The 19,240-nt window shown below is 59.0% G+C and overlaps 1 protein-coding gene across 1 annotated transcript in view; it reads left to right on the top strand.

The window, feature by feature from the left end:
• VAC14 (VAC14 component of PIKFYVE complex) overlaps positions 1-19,220 on the top strand; it is a 93,907-nt gene extending 74,687 nt beyond the window's left edge. The window contains exons 15-19 of the mRNA XM_033127315.1: positions 8,914-9,088; positions 10,545-10,663; positions 11,860-11,939; positions 13,969-14,119; positions 18,608-19,220. Of these exons, the coding sequence (XP_032983206.1) occupies positions 8,914-9,088; positions 10,545-10,663; positions 11,860-11,939; positions 13,969-14,119; positions 18,608-18,770 (688 nt within the window). The 3' untranslated portion in view covers positions 18,771-19,220. The remainder of the gene's footprint in view (positions 1-8,913; positions 9,089-10,544; positions 10,664-11,859; positions 11,940-13,968; positions 14,120-18,607) is intronic.
• The last annotated feature ends 20 nt before the right edge of the window (positions 19,221-19,240 follow it).

Here is a 19,240-nt window from a genome sequence, read left to right on the forward strand (position 1 = left end):
AGCAGTGGAACTGAAATCCACCCCGTCCCCAGGACCCAAACTCAGGAGCAGCAGCTGCTAGCAGAGGGTCCTGGGAACCTGAGGTTGGAGTCACCCCCATAAGATCCCCTATCCCCCAGCCCCTGGGTCTGAGTTTGGGTTCTGGCTGCAGAGCTGTGGGCTCTGTTCCCAGATTCTGCCACCCACCTGACCCCGTAGTGCCAAACCATCGCCCCAGCAGGGCAGAGCTAAGTGTGGGCACAGGTCAGCCCTGTCCCGGCCAGGGGTGTCAGCGCCTGCCAACCACAGAGGTAGCCTCAGGGAGAGGATGGTTTGCAGATAAGCTGCCCCGGAGCCACAGGAAGGTTCTGGAGAAACTTGGGTTCCAGTCCATCAGAAGACCCAGTGATAGACATAACCAGGGTGCCCCCAGATCATCTGCCTTCCAGAAAAAGCACCTGTGCCAGCTGGGCCCTGGAGCCTGCGAGCTGGGTGTATAATGAGTGGTAGCTGGGAGGTTGGGTGCTGGGTTGGGCCAACCAGACAGGGACCTTGGCAAGGCTCTAATCTGCTTCACTCATTCTCTGTTAAAAGGGGACCTGTCCCATGTTTAAAGGATTTAAGGTATGTGACGTGCCTAAAGTAGGGAAAGCGCTCACAGATGTCTGTTGTGTGTGGCTATTACTGGGAAGGAAGTGATGATTCCGGCTTGAAGGAAATCCCTGTGACAGGAGAAGGCAGGAGCCCTGACAAGGGCTTTGTGCATAGTTGCATTTCCTGAAGTTAATTGTCATGAAGATAATAGGATTTCCTTCAGTGACCCATCCCTTTGTCTTCATTTTTCATTTGCTGTGACTGTTCAAAAGATGACACATCGGAAGCCATGGGCTTCCCTACCAAGGCTTTGAGGCCTGGGAAGATGGCCTCCTGTGCCTAACACGCCTCAGCCAAGTCCCCAGGTCTGCCCGGCATGTCTCCTGGTGTCCCCACAACCTGCAGCACGGAGGCCATGCCCTGCCCTCTGACCTGCATCCTGCCATATTCTAGGATACCTCCTATGAGCTAGAAGGTACAGCTTCTTTTCTGGGACACACACCTGGACCTAGTCTGAAGTCAGACACCTGCTGAGGCCCCTCCTTGCAAATTCTGCAAGTGCTTCAACCAGAACCATGCACTTCACAGAAACCCTGATGCATGGTTCAGAAGCCACCTGGCTCCCAAGGCCCCTGAGCGCACAGTACCACATGCGAAGTGAATTCCACGACTAACGTGATCCAGCCACCTTGTCTCATCTGGCGGTTAATTTTCTGATCCACAAGTATCCATCTCCCACAGGGGTCCATCCCTGGGCCAGGCCCAGTGGGGTTTCCACCACATCCTGCCTTGGGGAGCCTCGGTCAAGAAAGGAGACACACAGCACGTGCATGTCAGGAGGTGGAGCTCAGGAGGGTGGCGGGCCATGCAGAGCTTGGGGACACAGGTCATGGGGAGCTAGCAACAGGTGAGAAACCCTCCCAGGGATCAGGATGGGAACAGCTTGAGCAAAGGCTGGAAGGAGGCTGGAGAGATGAGTGTGAATGGACAATGGAGGATGGGCTTGGCCAGGTTGATGGGAGCACATGGAAACTGAGGCCAGGTACGTCAGCTGGGCCATGCACAAACGATGGCTTCGTCCTACGGAACAGGCAGAGCCCCTCAAGTGGCCGAAAGGTCCACCTGACTACCCTGGGCGGTGGGGGAAGCAGACCACCTGTCCTGGCTTTCCCTTGGTCCCTAGAGCAAGCCCCAAACCTGGAGAGAGGAGCCAGCTTGGCGTAGAGGGCCTCAGCCCCAGCTACCTCCACGAGACACTTTGGCTTTCTTGGCCACTCCCACCAAGTAAGGCCTTTCCTGGAGGTCTCCGGAGGCGCCCAGGTGTCTATGGCTGCCCAGAAACTGGCTGTGCCTCTCTTGAACAGAGGGACAGAGAGCAAAGTGGACAAAAGACCCCTTTCTACCTCTTCCTCCGCCTCCTTCCATCATGCCGTGTGCCTCCCTCCATCGCCCGTCCACCAGCTCCCAGCAAGACCCAGAAAAACAAGCCCTCGTGCCGCCTCCTCCCACCCCCACCACCCCACCCTCAAGAAACTTTTAAGTGTATCAGACACATCGACTGCATTAAACACGATGAATTTTTAAGGCATGAGTTGGCAGGGTTACCATGGCTGCCTCTGCCCTGAGGGGCACACTGCCGAGGATTGATTGAAATAAATAAAACAGATTTACAATTTTCATACTTGGGAAGCAGAGAGCTGGAAGGGAAGAGGAGCAAGGGGGAGGGCAGGGGGAGAATGCAGTGAAACTCTGGAGCTTTCTGAACTTCACAGGAGAGGCCACTCCTTCCTCCCCCATCCTGATGGGACACTGACCCGAAAGCTGCTTTCTCTTTCAATCCTAAAGGATTCCAGCTGTCAGGCAGGGACAAGGCCAGGAGGGCCCTTTTCCCGTGGGAATGGCTCTGGGCCCCTGTACTTTCTCTACTTGATGTTAGGCTGCACTTCAGAGTTATAGCTGTGAGACTCCAGGCGTCTCCCAGGAAAGCCTATGTCCCGTTGGCTTTGGGCCACTGAGAGGAGGTGGACACCAGCTAGTGGCCAAAGGAGAGGGGAAGTGAGAGCCTGTCCCTCCATGCACGGTATTGGCCTGGTCAGGACAAGCAGCAGGCAGCTGGGGATGGATGAAGGAAGGAGGCCAGGCTAGGAGAAGGGGAGCACTGAGCAGGAGCACCCGAGGAGGGGCAGCAGAAGCGATGTGGCCCTGCCCTCAAGAATACCTGGGTAGGAAGTGCCTGGAGATCAGTGACCCCCTGCTGGCGGACCCAGCCCTGAGGCCAGCTTGCAGAGCCATGGAGTCCACCCCACCCTGAGCGTCCGGTTGCAGCGTCTGAGAAGAGGCTTGAAGCAGGACTGCCTGCCCGGTCATCCTTCAGAGCCCCTGCTTAGCAGCGTTTGCTGCCGCAGAGCCGGCAGCAGCCCGCTGGAGAACATAGCAGGCTGCCCACGTCCTCCTTCCATACAGTCCACACCACCCACCAAAGAGCTGAGCTCGTGGGCCCCATGGGGCTGGAGAGCTGGACCTGCCTGGGTGGGGCCGGGGTGCCCGGTGTCCTGATGCTGAAGCGTGTAGGGAGTCGGGGGAGTGGGGGCTTCTGTAGGTGTCTAGGGCAGTTGCGAGAGACGGCGCACAGACCTTCCTGTGTCAGGGGAAGCCCAACTAAGGAGGCGCCAAGTGAAGTCATGCACATGCCTGCCTCTCAGGTGGACTCACAGGGCATGACTCCTGGGGGTCTGGACTGGCCCAGGAAGGACTCGTCCCCTTGATCACAGGGGAGTTGGGGGTGTTAAAGAGATGGGGCACACCCGCCCACCTTGGAACTTGGCGATGAGGCTAATTCTGAATTCTCTGTTCGTCACAGGACAGTTAGCACTCAGAGGAGGGCAAGGGTTGAAGCAGGACTGGATTGTATTAATAGCAACTAGGGGAGATAAGGGGCAGGAGGTGGGCGCCCCCAGACTTTATGCCCATCCATCAACATTGACATCTCTTTCCACGCCAGTGGGTTGGAGTCTAGAATCTCCTCCTACCAGGCCAGCTGTTTTGTGTCCTGTGCTGGTAGCCACCTGTTGGCGTGGTCAGATTATTGCTTGAGACAGTTGAGAAGGCCGGCCTGTGAGAAAAGGATCACACCAGCTTTCATTTCCACTTAAACTTCTCTGTAGTCGTCAGGTGCCCTTTCCACATCCCTGTCCTATAGCCTTGGGCTGACTCGCCAGTGGGGCTGAGGGCCGCCAGGATGGGGCACATTCCTGCTGTGGGTCATCCCTGCTGTGGGTCAGAGTAGCATCTGCTGCTGCCTTTTGTCTCTTAAAAAGGCCAGGCCCAAGGAGGAGGGGACAGAAGGGAGGAGAGCAGCAACTCACTTGCCCAGCCAGCCCCTGCTCTGGCGCGGTGTCAGAACAGGCGGGGGCGTGGGCATGCCCTTACTTGGTGATGGAGCAGAGGAGAGCCCCAAAAGGCCAGCACAAGCATCTTGCAAATGGTCCAGGGACCTGGGAAGGGTCTGCTGACTGTGGGGGTGGGGGTGCGGCTGGTGACTTTGCTGGTCCTGTTTTCTAAGGGTGCAGGGAAGTGGAGTTAAAGCCACATGACAGAGTCCAGATTCCCAAGAAGGGCACCCATGCTCGGGCCCTGGAGCCCACACCTCCACCCCCACCCCCACGCCAGGCTGTGCCCTTCCCCCAGACCCCTGCATTGCATCTGTCCTGAAAGGAACTGCGCAAACTCCCCCTTTCACTACCTGTTCCCAAAATGGGTGTCCTCAGTGCTGAACCCTCTGTCCTTCATGCCCTGCCTGGGCCCCCAGAATGAACCCCTGCGACACCAGGCTTCCCAGGTGGGGAGAAGCATCTGGTGGTGCCCCTGGAGAGCAGTGTCCGGCAGCACTGTCTGCACACGACCTGGTTTGGGGCTCAGAGCCACTGGCAAGCCTTGTCCTCCAAACCAAGGCTTTGTCTTAGCCAAGTGGGTGGCCCGTCTAGGGTCCTGGAGGAGAAGCAGTGTGTGGCCCCTTCCACACTCAGGACAGGGTGAAGGAGAGCTCCAGGCTCCCTGTTGGCCTGGCGGGGACCAGCCTGTGCCCATGCCATTCTGCCAGGAGATGGGCAGCAGCTGCTGCCTCCTGCCCAGTCTGGGCCACATTGCCTCCGGGCGTGACTCGCCAGTCTGGGGCCAGTTGATGCTTTCCTCCTCCCACTGCTCTGGCCCACATGTCACCCAAAGCAGGGGCCATGGGTGGATGCCAAGTGGGAGCTCAGAATAGCACCTTTCACCATGGACCAGCACAGGCTGGTGGCCTTTTGGGACTGGAGTCTGGGACACAGTGGATGCTTGGCCAGCGTTATTGTTTGAAGGGGCAGTAACACGAAGCTCGCAGTGGCTTGGCAAGTGTGGTGCGGCCACTTCCAGTGCTTCCCCAGCCCCCTCGTACGCCTTGGCCTTTTACGGCTGCCCGCCCCAAAGGAGGTAGCATCCTCTCAATCCATTAGGGAAAGTGGTCCCTCTCTTGGGTCCTGGGAGAGTCAGAGGAGACTGAGGACGGGTCCCTCCCCTGAGAGCTTCTGGTATGTGACAGAGGGACCAGAGAGAACGATTCCCTCCCTGGTATGAACCCAGACCCGGAGGTAGGGGAACAGCTGTCCAGTCAAGCAGCAGGAGACATGAGGAGATGAAGGCAGAGCCCCACCCGGGGGCTCTGGTCGGAGTGTGAGTTCAGGGCACAAACATAGGACCTGCCCAGTCCAGCCCCGAAGGTAGATGTGCCCTCCCAGACCCCACCCAGAATCCCTCGTGTCCTGCCTCTCTGCCCTGTCCCCAAGCATTTCCAAGCCATTGTCTCATGATGAATAGCACTTTAATATGGGTATTAAAAATAAGGGCAAATCTTTAATGCTTGCAAGCTGTGTTCCATTATGGATGCTATGCTTGAGAGCCAGGCAGGGAGCTCAAGCCAGGCCGGGGCTCAACAGAGAAGTGATGACGCAGCAGCCCTGCTTGGCAGCCATCTGCCAGCCCCACTGGGTGGGGACAGCCCCCAATGCCCACCTATGACAGGCACAAGGAGGCAGAGCAGTAAGGAGGGGCTCAGGTTCTGGAAGGTGCCTGCTGGGTCTGGATCCTCCCTTCCTGCTCCCCTGGTCGGCGGTGACTGGTGGTGGGTCCTCTGCACGGGGATGATAGGACCCCCTGCCCAGGGTTATGCGAGGACTTGGCAAGAAGCCCCCTGGGTCTCCCTGGGCAGGGTAGCCAGGCCTTGGGTGGTAAGGGCGAAGATGTGACCTCACGGCAGCGCTCTCTGCAGACCGGGCTGTGGTGCGCAGAGGGGACATGCTGAGCGTAAGAATGTCCCAGAGCCTGTCCGTGAAACTTGATAGACATGTGCCTGGTTCCGCCACACGGTAACGCTCAACAGTAATTTCTGAGCAGCTCCTGAGTGCCAGGCCCTAAGCAGAGCTTTCCAGGCCAGGAGGAAGTACAGGAGACCAGCGCGTCGTGAGTAAGGGAGGAATCATAAGAGCTGAGATTGGACCAGAGAGTGTGAGATCCTGGAGCTGGTTGTGTTTGGATCCCGTGGGAAGCCACTGGGGAGTGTCATGCTCTGATTAGAACTGTTTAAGGAGTGTCCCAGTTGGTGAGTCCCAGAGGTGAATTCTGGGGGTCAGAGAAGAGGCAGGGAGACCTGTTAGAAACCAGCCTGGAGTTGACCAGGCAAGAAATGGCAGATGCTTGCCCCAGGGTGGGCCAGGAGGAGGCAGGATGTACCCTGAGTGGCCCTGACACAGGGCCCAGGGGATCAAGGATGGCTTCCTCGTTGGGCCTGGAGCAGCTGGGAGGGCAGTGGCACCATTTCCTGAGATGGGGAAACCTGGGGAGCCCACGTCTAGGGGGAAACCAAGCGTTGTGCTGTGGCCCTGCCAAGTTTGAAATGCTGGTTGGGCAGCCAGGCAGGGCTGCCCACCGGGCAGGTGGCTGTGCCATCCAGAGCTCAGTGGGGGCTCCAGAGGCACATGTGGGGCTCACGGATTTAGACACAGCTTTGAAAATATTCCTGGGACCAGATGTGGCCACCAAGAAACACAGACTAGAGAGAACAGCAGAGCTCTCGCAGCACTAGCGCAAAAGGAGCCGTCGGTGAGGAGAGTGTCGTCAGTCGTAGCCAGGAGAAGAGCATGCCCAGAACACTGCCGTCCCTGACCTGTGTTCCCCGGACGCCTTGCACCTTCCTCTCCTCACTGCCAGTCCCTCCACAGCCTCCCCAGCCTTCCTCCCGTGACAGCCCCACCCCTGCCCCCAGCTGCTTGCAGGTCCCCACCGGCCTGTGTCCCAGGAGAGAGCTGCCTGGCAGCTGCCTCAGCTGTTGGCCTCTGTCATGGAGACGGCAGCAGCTGCAGGCGACGGGCATTTGTGACCATTTGTCAGAATGCTCCCCTTCCTCCCGGCCTGCCCTTCTGGAACATTTCTGTTCCACAGCCCTGGAGACAGGGCTCATCTAGGGATGGGAGGACCAGGAGGGGACAGGAAGTGCTCTCTGCACTCCACCTAAGGGCACGGCTTCCTCCTGTGAGTGGCTGTCATTCCCACCCCTGGTACCACTGGGGTACCCAACCTGGGGTCCCATTCGCCATATACAGTGCACCCCACGCAATTGGTCCCCAGTCTTGGCAACAGCTGTCTCAGTAACCCCATTGTATTACCCCAACTGGGGTAAAAACATTATTCCATAGACATTGGGTCACACAGCTGGTCAGGAGCACCAGGCTCTGGGGCCTTTGCCCCCCACCTTCCTCCCCACCCCCCACCCACACCTGGCGAGCAGGAGAGCCCCCCAGGCAATGGCAAAGCCCTGGTACCGGCGCTCTCTCCCCACACATACCCCATCCCCTCAACAGCCTTGTTTCGATTTCTCTGGCGGTTTCTTGCCTGGAGTCTGCTGGTTCCAGCTGGGCCTAGGCTGGAGCCTGCCTGCCCACTGTTTGCACTTCGTGGTTTGGCCTCGCTGTTACCAAATGCTCTGGGATTTTTCCGGGCCTGGGGTGGGGAGGAATCTTGTCCAGCCTGGCCCCAAGGCATGGCTGGTATTCAGAGGGAAGCAGGAAACCAATCCCTGATAATGCTGAGTTTACTGCGAGTTCAGTGACCTGGGATGGACATGTTTCTGGCATGTTGGCTCCAAATGTGGTTCATGTTCAGCACATAAGACCTTAAGGCCTCGGACGCTTGTCCCCACCAGCCCCAGGTCTGGCCTGTGGCGCCTCCCTGAATCACAGACTCCGAGTCAGGCGGACAGACGGGAGACAGGAGGGAGCACCGTGCTGGCACCAGCCCCGCAGCCAGGAGCTCAGGGACCACCCCACCCTCTGCACCAACCACTTGTCCTCTCAGGCACAGCCCGTCCCTGCTGCTGCTTTGGTGGCCGGAGCCTCAGGAAACCTGGACTCCCAACAGGGGGGCCTACTCATCCCTTCAAGGCCAGGCCTCCATGGGCACAGGGGCAAACTCAAGAGGTCAACAGCCTTCCTCCAAGCCTGACCTTGAGACCGACCTGTTACTATTGATGTCACCTCAGCCCAGGGACCCTGGAAAAACTGTTTTTCTTCACTCTCTGGGTTCGCTGTTTTCCTTTGTATATAATGGGGACTCCTTTCCAGCAAGCCCAAGACACCCTCCCCTCCCCCCTGCCGAGACTCACTAGAGGAGAGACAGTGGAAAGAAGTGGCCCTAACTAATCCCATGACCTTGGTCAAGTCTTTGCCTCTCTGCACCGGAGCTTCATCATTTGAACAGCAAAGGTAAAACTCAGGGTTGTCATAAGGTTTGTTCACCTCACAAAAGTGCCTCCTGAGCCCCCGCTCCAGGCTAGGGTGGGGGTGCAGCCATGAACAGCACAAACAAGTTCCTGACCAAGAGGGCTCTCATGACTAGCCTGAGTAGAATTTGTCAGATGAAGATAAGGTCTCCAGAAAAGTAAAGCCGGGAAGGGGACAGGGAGTGCAGTGGTGTGTGGGAAATCAGGAAGGTAGCTCGGGGTCCTCTGGCAATATTGGTAGCCAGAGGCCCAGCTGTGTCTCTCAGAACTCTGCTTCCTGGCCTGGGGCAGAGCAGGGGAATACATGCAGTCGGTGGGGCTCGGGAGTTGCTGGGCCAAGGTGAGTGGTTTGGGGAGGCTTGGAGCCAGGCCCGCTGTGAGCAACGCCCCAATGTCCCCCCACAGGCCTTAGAACCAAGGCCTCACAGCAGCCCCAGGAAAAAGCCGGTTTCCTCAGGATGCTGAAAGACCAAGGAGAGGGTCCTCAGGTGGGCCCAGAGGTTTCCATAACTTCCGCTTTGCCTACTTTCCAGGCAGCTGTGCCTCCTGCTAAACGCAGAGAACATCTTTCACTCAATGGCAGACATCCTGCTCCGAGAGGAAGACCTCAAGTTTGCCTCGACCATGGTCCACACCCTCAACACCATCCTGCTCACCTCCACAGAGCTCTTCCAGCTGAGAAACCAGCTCAAGGACCTGAAGACTCTGGTACTTGTGTCCACGGGCCCTGGCCCTGGGTTTAATCCTGCGTGCGCGTGGGTACTCAGCCATGCCAGCCCACGCCTCAGTCCCTGGGGATTGTCAGGGAGCAGACAGGATGAAATTGGAGATTTCCCTGGTCCATTGTAAAATACAGATGCCCCTGTGTTGGCTACACGTAAGCACCAGCCATGGGTGTGAGTCACAGCTGGTTTCCATGGAGCCAGAGCTACAAAGGTCTCTGCCCACAGAAGGCTCTATGTAGGCTCCACATGCCCTCTCTGATCCATCAAAGGCTGTGCCTTTTCCACTCATGACACCCCACTCCCACCCTGGAACTACCCCCTTCCACACAGAGTGGGTTCAGTTCTGGGCCCTTGTGGTGGGACCCAGTAGGGTCATGGCTGCTGGGCGATGCCATCCTGTCAGGGTCAGGCCTCGAGGTTGTCACTCCGGGTATGAAGCGCACTGCTCTACTCCTTGGCCCTGCCCCCCTCCCCCACAGTCAGACACAGCTGTCTCGCAAGGCGCCTTGTCGGAAGCCAGGTTGTCACAGCACCGCCTGTCCCAGGCTTTGGGTGAGGACCCAGCAGGGCTGCTCAGAGAGCAGGGAGGTGCTCAGCATCCTGCCATCCTGCTCTGGGGGACATGGTCAGCCCGGGGCCAGGGGCTGAGCTGCTGAGAGCCTCCAGGGATGGCCACCATCCTGGATATGCCAGGGGCTCCAGGGCTTTCATTCCCAAATCGGGGCTGTGGCCACCACCCCCAGCTCAGACCCTGCCTCCGCCCCCTCTCAGGGAGTCTCAGGGACATCAAGCCTGGTCTGAGGGCATCTGGGGCCAAGCTGCTCAGAACGACCCAGACCACACCCCTGCCTGCTTCCTGTGGTTCCTTTCAGACATTCGCAGAGGCTTTAAGAATTTTCCTCAGGGCAGGGGCTCCCCCGAATGTGGGCTCAGCTCCTGGGCTTGTTCCCAAGTGCAAGGTGGGCCACAAAGGAGGGAGGAGATACGGTATTTGAGGATGAGAGGAGGCGCTGCAGGGAGAGCCTGGGCCCTGAGGAAACATTTTCTTCACCCGTACTCTGCACCTCCCGTCACACCCCTCCCAGCCCAGCAGGGTCCTGGAGAGGACAGTTACTATTATTTGCCGAGGGCAGAAATGCCAGCACAAGGGACAGACTCACTCCCCACCAGGCCCTGCAGCCACCACCACGTGGCTCTGTGGGACCCGGAGTAATGACAGGGTCTGAGGAAGAGCTGTCAGCGTTTCCTTTGTGACAGCTTGTTCCCAACTGGACTGCCAAACAGCTCAGGGAGCTGAGCTGGCTCCTGGCTTTCCGAAAGGAGCCTGAACCTCAGGCTGTGGCCTTTCCCTCTCAGGTCCCTACATGGACCACGGGTGGGGGAGGAGCAGGTGGGGAGGGGCGGGGTCTCTGTTAACTGCTCACACCTCTCCCCCTTAGGAGAGCCAGAACCTGTTCTGCTGCCTGTACCGCTCCTGGTGCCACAACCCGGTCACCACCGTGTCCCTCTGCTTCCTCACCCAGAACTATCGGCATGCCTACGACCTCATCCAGAAGTTGTATCCTTCACTCACTGAGGGTGTCCCCTTCCCGCCCACGTGGGCTGACTCCCATACTCCTGCCCTCAGGCCTGGTGGTATCAGAACCCACGTGGGCAGGGGAAGGGGTCATCTGTGGCCTCGTTGAGGGGCGCTGGCCCTGGAGAAAACTTCTGAGTTGGGGACAGAGGCTGAGCGGCTGTCTAGGTGCAGGTGCTCCGGGGGACAGGCAGGGGTGCGCTCTGCTCCCTGTGGCTCCGTCTGGGCCCTGTGCCGGGGGTGGGGTGAGAGAGAAGGCCTGGGCTCAAGGAAGGCTGTTGGGCTGCAGCAGGCGGGTGCAGGGGAGGCCTGTGGGCTTGAGCTGAGTGTCGGCAGTGCTGCTGGTGAGTAGCCCAGAGACGTTCGGGGACCACAGAGCCAGAACCCAGCAGGTTCAGCAGATGACACAGGACCCAGCGGGGAGAAGCGGGCTGAACAAGAGGCCTCAGGAGAAGGGAAGACCCCAGCGTGCCTCAGAACCTGCCTCAGCGAAAGGCATCCATGATCAAGCAAACCAGCCTCTTTTGTGAATGCCTGGCTTGTGAGCCTGGATAAGAGCGCTTCTTAGGATGGCAGATTGGCCTCCTTCAGGGATGGGCCAGGAGCTGGAGGCTAAGGAAAGAGGCCCTGAGATGTCTGCATTGAGGATGAGCTGTGGCCTTGCCTGGCTCCCCAGGTGCCTGCTCTCCTTCCACAACTTAGATTTGCTCCTCTCAGCCACTGTTGTGAGCCAGGGATCACAGGCCACATACCTGCCACAGCCCTGGTCTTGGCCTTGCTAACAGGCGTCCACTCAGGCAGGAGCAGGGGCCTTTCCTGCCCAGCCCTCCCCCATAGGCTGCAGGGCCGTGATAAGAGCCTTTCAGAGCCCAGAAGGCACCGGGAGAAAGCTGCCAGAGCAGAACCGGAGTGCTCATGCAAGGGGGACAGCTGTGCCACTTTTCACTTAGAGGGACACAAAGGCAAAGAGAATAGACTGACATCCTTCGTGTGCTGAATGCTGTAACTTAGGCAAAAGCAGGTTCTGTGCTTGGAACCCGGGCCTGGTGGCAGGAGAGGTGTTCTGAGCTGCTGGGTCAAGCGCCAGCTCTTCAGTTGCCCCCACCCCCAGCTGAGGCCCCTCACAAAGATAGGCTGTCATGGCCTAGTGGGCAGACGTTCCTTGACTGCCCACCCAGCGGGGACCTGGAGGTCACTGTGGATTTCCTCACGGAGGTGGACAAGCTGGTACAGCTGATCGAGTGCCCTATCTTCACATGTAAGGGCCCTGCCTCTGGCCTTGGGCTGGCTTGGCATGAGGCAGGGGTGAAGCCGCGCTCAGAGAGGAGGGAAGGAGGAGGGAGGGAGTGCAGTCACCCCAGGGATGCTCTAGAATGTCAGGAATGTAAGGCTGAGGATGGCAGAGCTGAGGAGACCAGATGGAGCAGGGCTGGGACACATATGGCTCCTGCCCGTGTGCCTCCCGGTGGGGCTCCTGGACACACCAGCGCTGACAGCAAAACCCACCTGAAAGTACCATCCCTGCCAGGGAGAACTGGAGCAGTGCTATCGGGACAGGTGGGCAGCCCACCCCACCCCACCCCCAAGCATGGCGCCCTCCGCCCTGGCTGTTAGGAGCCATGGGGACCCTGGGCCCACCTGCTGGTGCTCCTGTGTGCCCAGGAGCCACGCACTCATCTCTGCAAAGCAGAGCTGGCATTGGCTGGGAGCTAATGGGTGGGAGCTGCCTGATTGTAACACCCAGGCTAAATGTGCAAAAGTGGCAGCTGGCTGGGGCGAGCACAGCTCTTGGCGCCTCAACACATGCAACGCCTTCACCCAGAGCTGGTGACTCTGAATGAAACTTGCGTGCTTATGGGGCGGTGGGGAAGCAAGCCGGGAGGCAGTCCTGCTGGTGGCCACCTTCTTGCCAAGCAAGCTACCCAGGCCTCCTACTCTCTGGCAGCACCTCTGACCTATTCAGGCTGAGCCCATCGGCCTTCACCCTGGAGCCCAAAGGCAGATGCAGAGGCCCCTCCCCCTTGCTCCCATCCAAAGAGAAAGCAGCTTCTCCAAACAGCCAGGCACTACTCTGGTAGATGCCCGGGAGACACAGTTGTGGAGGGAGACCCTTTTCCCATCAGAGAACACCAAAGCCTGTCCCAAGTGGTCCCCTGACCTGACATCTCACTTCCCCGAGGGCATCCAGGCACACCTCCCCTAGGTCCAGTCTGACCCTAGAAATGCCACAAACATCTTCTGTCTAGGCCCAGGGCTTTGTTGGGGTGACCACAACAGATGTAGCCTGGTCCTGCCCAGCACCCATTCCAACCCCAGGTTGCCTGGACGCCACTGATAGCTGCCTTCGTCCCAAAGCCCCAGCTTCCCCAGGGCCCAGGGGAGGGACTGGACTCAAATAGGCCCACACTTCTGCTGGAGTTGCTAGGGGCAACTGGGGGTGACTGCTCAGGTCCACACTGGTGGCTCCTGCCTCCTAGGGCAAGGGGAGGGGCTGCAGGAAGCCCCCTGCTTCTCCCTGGCCCCAAGGCCTGATGGCACCCTCTTCCAGTGTGAGCCCAGCCCCTGCACAGCTGCTGCTGGGTGACATGGCCTCTCCAGAAGAGCGGTCTCATCTTCCAGAAAGGGTACCCCGCACTGTGCCTAGACACACAGGAGGGAGAAGCCGGTGACTCTCCTGGAGGGGTTCAGAGGAGAGAACCATGGCCCTGTTTAGTTGGGACGGGTGCTGGGCAGGACCCAGAGTGCATCTCCTCCCGTCGGGTGGGGGTGCTGGGCAGTGCTGGTATCTGAGGTGGGTTTCCCAAAGCCCCTACCAGACACTCCTGGCTTGGTTTGTGTTTAAGCCACACACAAAAGCATTTTTCCATCCTGCCCTCCCTCAAAGCTGTCCTAATCCAGTCTTTCTCTCCAGCTCACCCTATTTATAACTCTCTTGTGCTGGCACGTGTGGAGCAGACCGGGGAATCTGGTACACTGCAGGCCCCAAGCCCCCTCGTTACCAGGGAGGCAGTGAGTGTGGGGGCAGGGTCCAGGCCCAGCAGCAGGTTGGGAGTCGCCAGGCGGAGGTGACTGTTGGGAAGATCAGACAGATGCAGGTGGGTGGGTGGGAAGAAAGAACCGTGAGACCATGGGGACAGCTAAGTGCTGCTGGAGGGGGCAGGCGTCTGGCTGTTGAGGAGCCCCCCTTGCTCGAAGCCACCGCCACCTGGCTGGCCCTGTCCTAGTCAGCCTGAGGTGTAGTGCAGGGCCGTGCCAGGCCCTGACCCCTGACCCCTGCCCTCCCGTAGATCTGCGCCTGCAGCTGCTGGATGTGAGGAACAACCCGTACCTGATCAAGGCCCTCTACGGCCTGCTCATGCTGCTGCCCCAGAGCAGCGCCTTCCAGCTGCTCTCCCACCGGCTCCAGTGCGTGCCCAACCCGGAGCTGCTGCAGACCGAGTAAGTGCTGGGCGCGACTGCTGCCCTCTGCCTCCGTGGGGGCCTGCGAGGAAGGAGTACCTAGGGGGCTATGGGGGTCTCCCTTACCTCAGCGTCACACCCCTGTGTCACTGTGGACCCTGTCCACCCCACAGCCACTTGGTCCTTGGGCCTCTCATTTCCATATCAGAACTCCAGGCTGGGGAATTCTGGTAGTAAGTGGTAAGTGGTAATGATACCCTCTAAGCAACCAGGGTTGAGTTAATCTTAAAAATCAGAAGGCGTGCTGCAGTCACTCAGAGGCCCCTAGAGAGAAACTCCCCTCCGTCTGTGGGAGAGGCTCAGACCTGGGCTCCTGAAGACCCCAGCATTGCTGGGACCTGCCCAGTCCCTCCTGGGTGGGTGGGAGGTAGGAGTGTACCCGTGGCTTCACTGCTTGGGTCCTGCCCACGAGAACAGGTCCTAGACACCTCCACCGAGAGGCCCAGCATGGCAGCTCTGGCAGGGGCTGCAGCACCCGGGGGGGGGAGGGCGGTCCAGGCTCCCACCCGAATCCACTACTGGCCCGGCCCCCAGAGCCTGTTGGGCCGTGTCTATATTTGGTAACCCTTGGAGGCTTTGCCTCATCCACAGGCATTTGGCATCCGAGATGGAAAATTTCACTTGTCAGGTCGCCATGGAAACAAGCAGAGCCACTGAGAAGATTTACGCTGAATGGAGAGCACCCAGCTTGCATCAGATGCCCTGTGTGTCTAGAATTCTCTCCCAGGCTGTTGGAGCCACTCGGCAGGCCTGGCGCCTCGCTCCCTCGCAGGGCCTTCGGCCTTTGCCCTTGGGATGGATGCAGGCAGCCTTGAGATGGGCCTGCCTGGCACTCAGGGTCCCGAATGGGATCCGAGCCCCTGTGCTCTCCGTACCATCCCTCCCACCCAGCCTGGCCTCTCCAGAGCCTGGGTGTGGGCACCTCACTAGTTGTCTGCTCCAGGCCAGCTGGAGGGGCTTGAGCCCTTAGCAAGTGAGGTCCCTGGGCCAAGGCCCAGCTCCTGCCTCCCCGACCCTTTCCCCAAACTGCAGCTCTTCAGGGTGGCAGTGCTAGGCACTGTCCCAGCTGCTCATGGTGTCAGCGGGTAATCCCCAGGGGAGCAGGGAGCAGCCATGGAGTTGGGTTTGCATTTGGAGAGAGGCCCTGAAGCCACACCAGGCCTCGCCTCTACACTGGCCTTTCTAACACCCGATGGGCGTTAGGGTCGCCCTTGCAGGCACTTAGGAAGGAAGGTGCAGCTGGAGGGGAGAAGGGGGCAGGAAGGACTGCTTCCCTGTGACCTCTGGTTTCCCCCTGGGAACCAGCCTGCCTTCCTAGAGGAGGCCACTGGGCCAGGCCACGGACCCTACACTACACTGCTAAGGGCAAGTCTCCCCTCCAAGTACTGCCCATTACATCTCCTTTTCTTAGAGTAGTCAGACCCTCTCTGTGTGCCCCAAGCCCGGGTAGAGCAAGTTTGCAGAGGGAAGCTAGGAAAATGAGAATTCCCTCAGAATATCCCATGGTCAGTCAGTGAAGTCTCGGAACGGGATTGGGGCCTCTGGGTAGAGGAGCCTACAGGTCAGTGGACAGTTCACAGGCCTCGATTAGGATCTGGTCCGAGCTCTGCCGGGGATTTGCTATGTGACATCAGGCAGGCCCCACACTCTGTCCGGGCTCTTGGTTTCTGTATCCATAAATGAGCATTTGGACTAAATGGTTGCTCGAGGCTCTGACCGGTCTTCAAGGCCCTAGGTTCCCAGCCTTTCTCAGCAAGGCCATAGGCAGAGCTGTCCTAGATGCAAGCAGGCAACAGTGGGCGAGGAAGGGGCTTCAGGAACAGCTGGGGGAGGGGTCAGATTGCAAGGTTGGGCACAGAGGGACATCTCACACTCTGGAGAGGGGGCTAAGGACAGTCTCAGCCCTGAGAGGGACAGGCAGCTGGAGGGCAGCATCAGGTTGCCTGACAGGCCTGCAAGCTGGAACAGCTGGGGCAGTTTCTGTGGTCCTCGCCCCTCCCTCTGTGTGCTCAAGGCGCCGGCAGGGCTAGGGGACCCTGGCTTCCCTCAGGCTTGCGGGCCACTCCCCAAAGACCATCTCCTCAGTGAGGCAGGAGGGACCCTCTGAAAGAAAAGCTGGTGACACCAGCATTAGCCTGGTGACAGGTGTGTGGGTGGGGTGGCAGGAGACAGGGTCAGCTTTGAATCCTGGAATCCAGTTCTGTGCTGCTGGCTGGGTGTCCCCCAGTCATTCACTGTCTGAGATTTATTGTAAACATGGAGAGAACGTGAAGGCCTGAGCAGTGTCCACTATGAGAGGCAGGGGGGGCCCTGTCCTCCATGCTCAGAGGAGACCCCCACCCGGCCCCATAGGACACACCCCTTCCTGCTCCCAAGACCTCAGGCCAGGAAAGCTCCGTCCAAAGAGAGACTGACTCACTGCGGACAGGACTTGCTACCATGAGGGCCCTGAGTGCACCCTCATCTTGGCCACATCTGCACGTCACCTTAGGTTTGCCATCCATTGCTGGCATCTCCACAGACACCCCTCATCTCAGTCCCTACTCTGGACCTAACGCTTTGGCTTGCCAGGAGTGTGAGGGAGCAGCATACAGACCCGTGGACGCCCAGCATCGAATGACTACTTGAAATAGCTGTGTGGCCTCATGTTTTCAGGCCTGGGTTAGGGTAGCATCTGGCCACCCCCTAGAGTTAGAGTTCCAAGTTCCAGGGTGTCCCTCAGCCTCCTCAGAAGCACAGGTTGTTGTCTTGGGGCAGTGGCACCTGGGCCACAGAGTTACTGACAGGGAGGCCCCTCCCCTGTTCCCAGGAGAGTTGAAAGCAGCAGCCAGAGTCCAGAATGCTGCACCCCTAGAGCAGGCCCCACTCATCTCCTTTTGATCTTTGTTGAACTAATGTTGCCTGAGCCCCAGCCCAGGAGGCAAGGCCTGAGGCCCAGGAAAGAAACAGCCACAGCCACCAGCCAAGGTGTTTTCAGGTGGTGCGTCTCCAACAGGAAGGCAGGAAGGAAACAGGCTGGTAGGGTTGCAGGGGGCCATGTCCAGGCTCCAGAGGCATCCCAACCATGGAAAGGATTCCCACTGCCTGTGGTCCTACCCCAGCAGCCTGGTGGGTGGTCAGCGCTGCCTGTCAGGTTGGTGGCCTGTACTTCACCAGGGGCCAAGCTCAGTAGTGACGGTTCCATTTGGGTGAAGTGCCAAAATTGTGTTTCCCCCAAAATGAACTGAGTAACGGATGTGCCCCAGGCCTCAAGCTGCTGGGCCCTGGCTGGCCTCACCTCAGAGGGCAGAGCTGTAGCCACACTGGCCGTCGATCAGGTACCTGGGTCTGGAGGAATCCCCACAACCCCATGGCATGGCTCCTGTGGCCACCCCGTTTTACAGGTGAGGAGGCTGAGTCACATGTCCCAGGTCAAATGGCTAGGAAGTGGCGTTGTTACTATTGAGCTGTGTCTGTCTATGTCCTGTGCTTAGCTGCTGCCTGGACACCCCCCCCGCCCCCATATTGGGGTCTGTTCATGAATTTAGAGGGTCCAGGGATGAACAGCTCACAGCCTTCATGAGATCCCTCACCCAGAGCTCCAAGGGCCACCAGGGAGCTGGAAGATACTTGCCAGCCCACACAGATCTGCTTCCCCAAGCCAGTGAGGTTACATGAGGGAGGAGCAGTCTATCATGTGACTCCGCGGGGGGCATGGTTAGGAATGGGCCAGGGGCCTAAGGAGAACTAGTCCCAGGGGCAAGCTGAACACTGGGCTTGAAGGGGGCAGCAGAGCAACTACATTGCACGACTACAAGGGAGCATCAGGCACATTGGAGTTGTGCAGTGTACAACCTGTGCTGCTGTACAGAGCAGCTGGGGAGCGTGGTAGCAATAGAAGTTGTAGGAGCCATCAGCATGCTCAGTGGTGACACTAGCTTTCCTTCCCCGGGGGCAGGGAATGACTGCAGGCCTCTGGGCCCCAACACTCAAAAACAGTTGTCCAGCCAAGTTGAGGGTCCAGTAGAGACTCTAGCCATCCCTGTTGTCCCTGGCGCTAGCCTGGGCCCCAGAGAAAGGGCCAGGCTGCCTCCTCCCCTTTATCCCTGGATCCTCTTCCAGGCCCCAGCTGGCTTCCTGGCTGGCTGTTAGCCCTGGCTTTCACCCCAAAGGGAGCCACTCGTAAACAGGAAATGCTTCTCAATGCAATGCCTACTCTGGGCTCCGTTGCCAGCCCACAGACTGAAGGCCATATCCAAGTAGCAGTGTTGACTGGCTCACCAACTGTGGGGGAGGAGATGTTCACCGGGCTCCCCAACTCCTTGGGGCTATTGGGGAAGGGTTGCTGGACCTGAGGCAGACAGACTCCCTGAGGGTGAGTTCCACCAGCCTGTGGCCCTGCCCTCCTGTGCCCGGTGCTGCCCGCCCCCCAGCAGCCCCCACAAGTGCTGAGACGCTGATGCTGGCCCCTCTGCTTCCTCTCCCCAGAGACAGTCTAAAGGCAGTCCCCAAGTCGCAGAAAGCAGATTCCGCCAGCATCGACTACGCAGAGCTGCTGCAGCACTTTGAGAAGGTCCAGAAGAAGCATCTGGAAGTGAGGCACCAGCGGAGTGGGCGTGGGGATCACCTGGACCGAAGGGTTGTCCTCTGACAGGCCTGGCATGGAGAAGCGTCCAAGGAGTAGTCTCATGGAGCCTTTCCCAACAGAGTCCGAGGACCTAACTCAAGGGTAGGGCTAGCTCTGGCCATCAGCCCAGGGCAAGGTTGGGGGACAGAGGCTGCTCTGTCCACCCAAGCTCCTCTCACAGCCCAGCCCCCCGGGCTTCCAGTATTCTCAGCTGCACCCCGACATTCGGACAGAGCTGGCTTCCCACTAGGGTGGGGCCACAGCCTCAGACACCACCTATCCTCTGGAATCGGTCTCTTTCTAACTCTCTTGTAAAGAGCTTTACCTTCCCAGCCCACCAGAGTTCTGGTCTCGTGTGATGTGTGTATACATCATACCTGTGTGCATATAGGGACCAGCACAGAGGTCCGTATGAATGATGCACCCCCGCCCCAATAAAGAAATGACAGAAAACCCTCGACTTGTGCCCGCCTGTTCCTTCCCACTGGCACCTG

The sequence above is a fragment of the Rhinolophus ferrumequinum genome, chromosome 15 (genome assembly GCF_004115265.2).
Source record: "Rhinolophus ferrumequinum isolate MPI-CBG mRhiFer1 chromosome 15, mRhiFer1_v1.p, whole genome shotgun sequence".
Lineage (NCBI taxonomy): Eukaryota > Metazoa > Chordata > Mammalia > Chiroptera > Rhinolophidae > Rhinolophus > Rhinolophus ferrumequinum.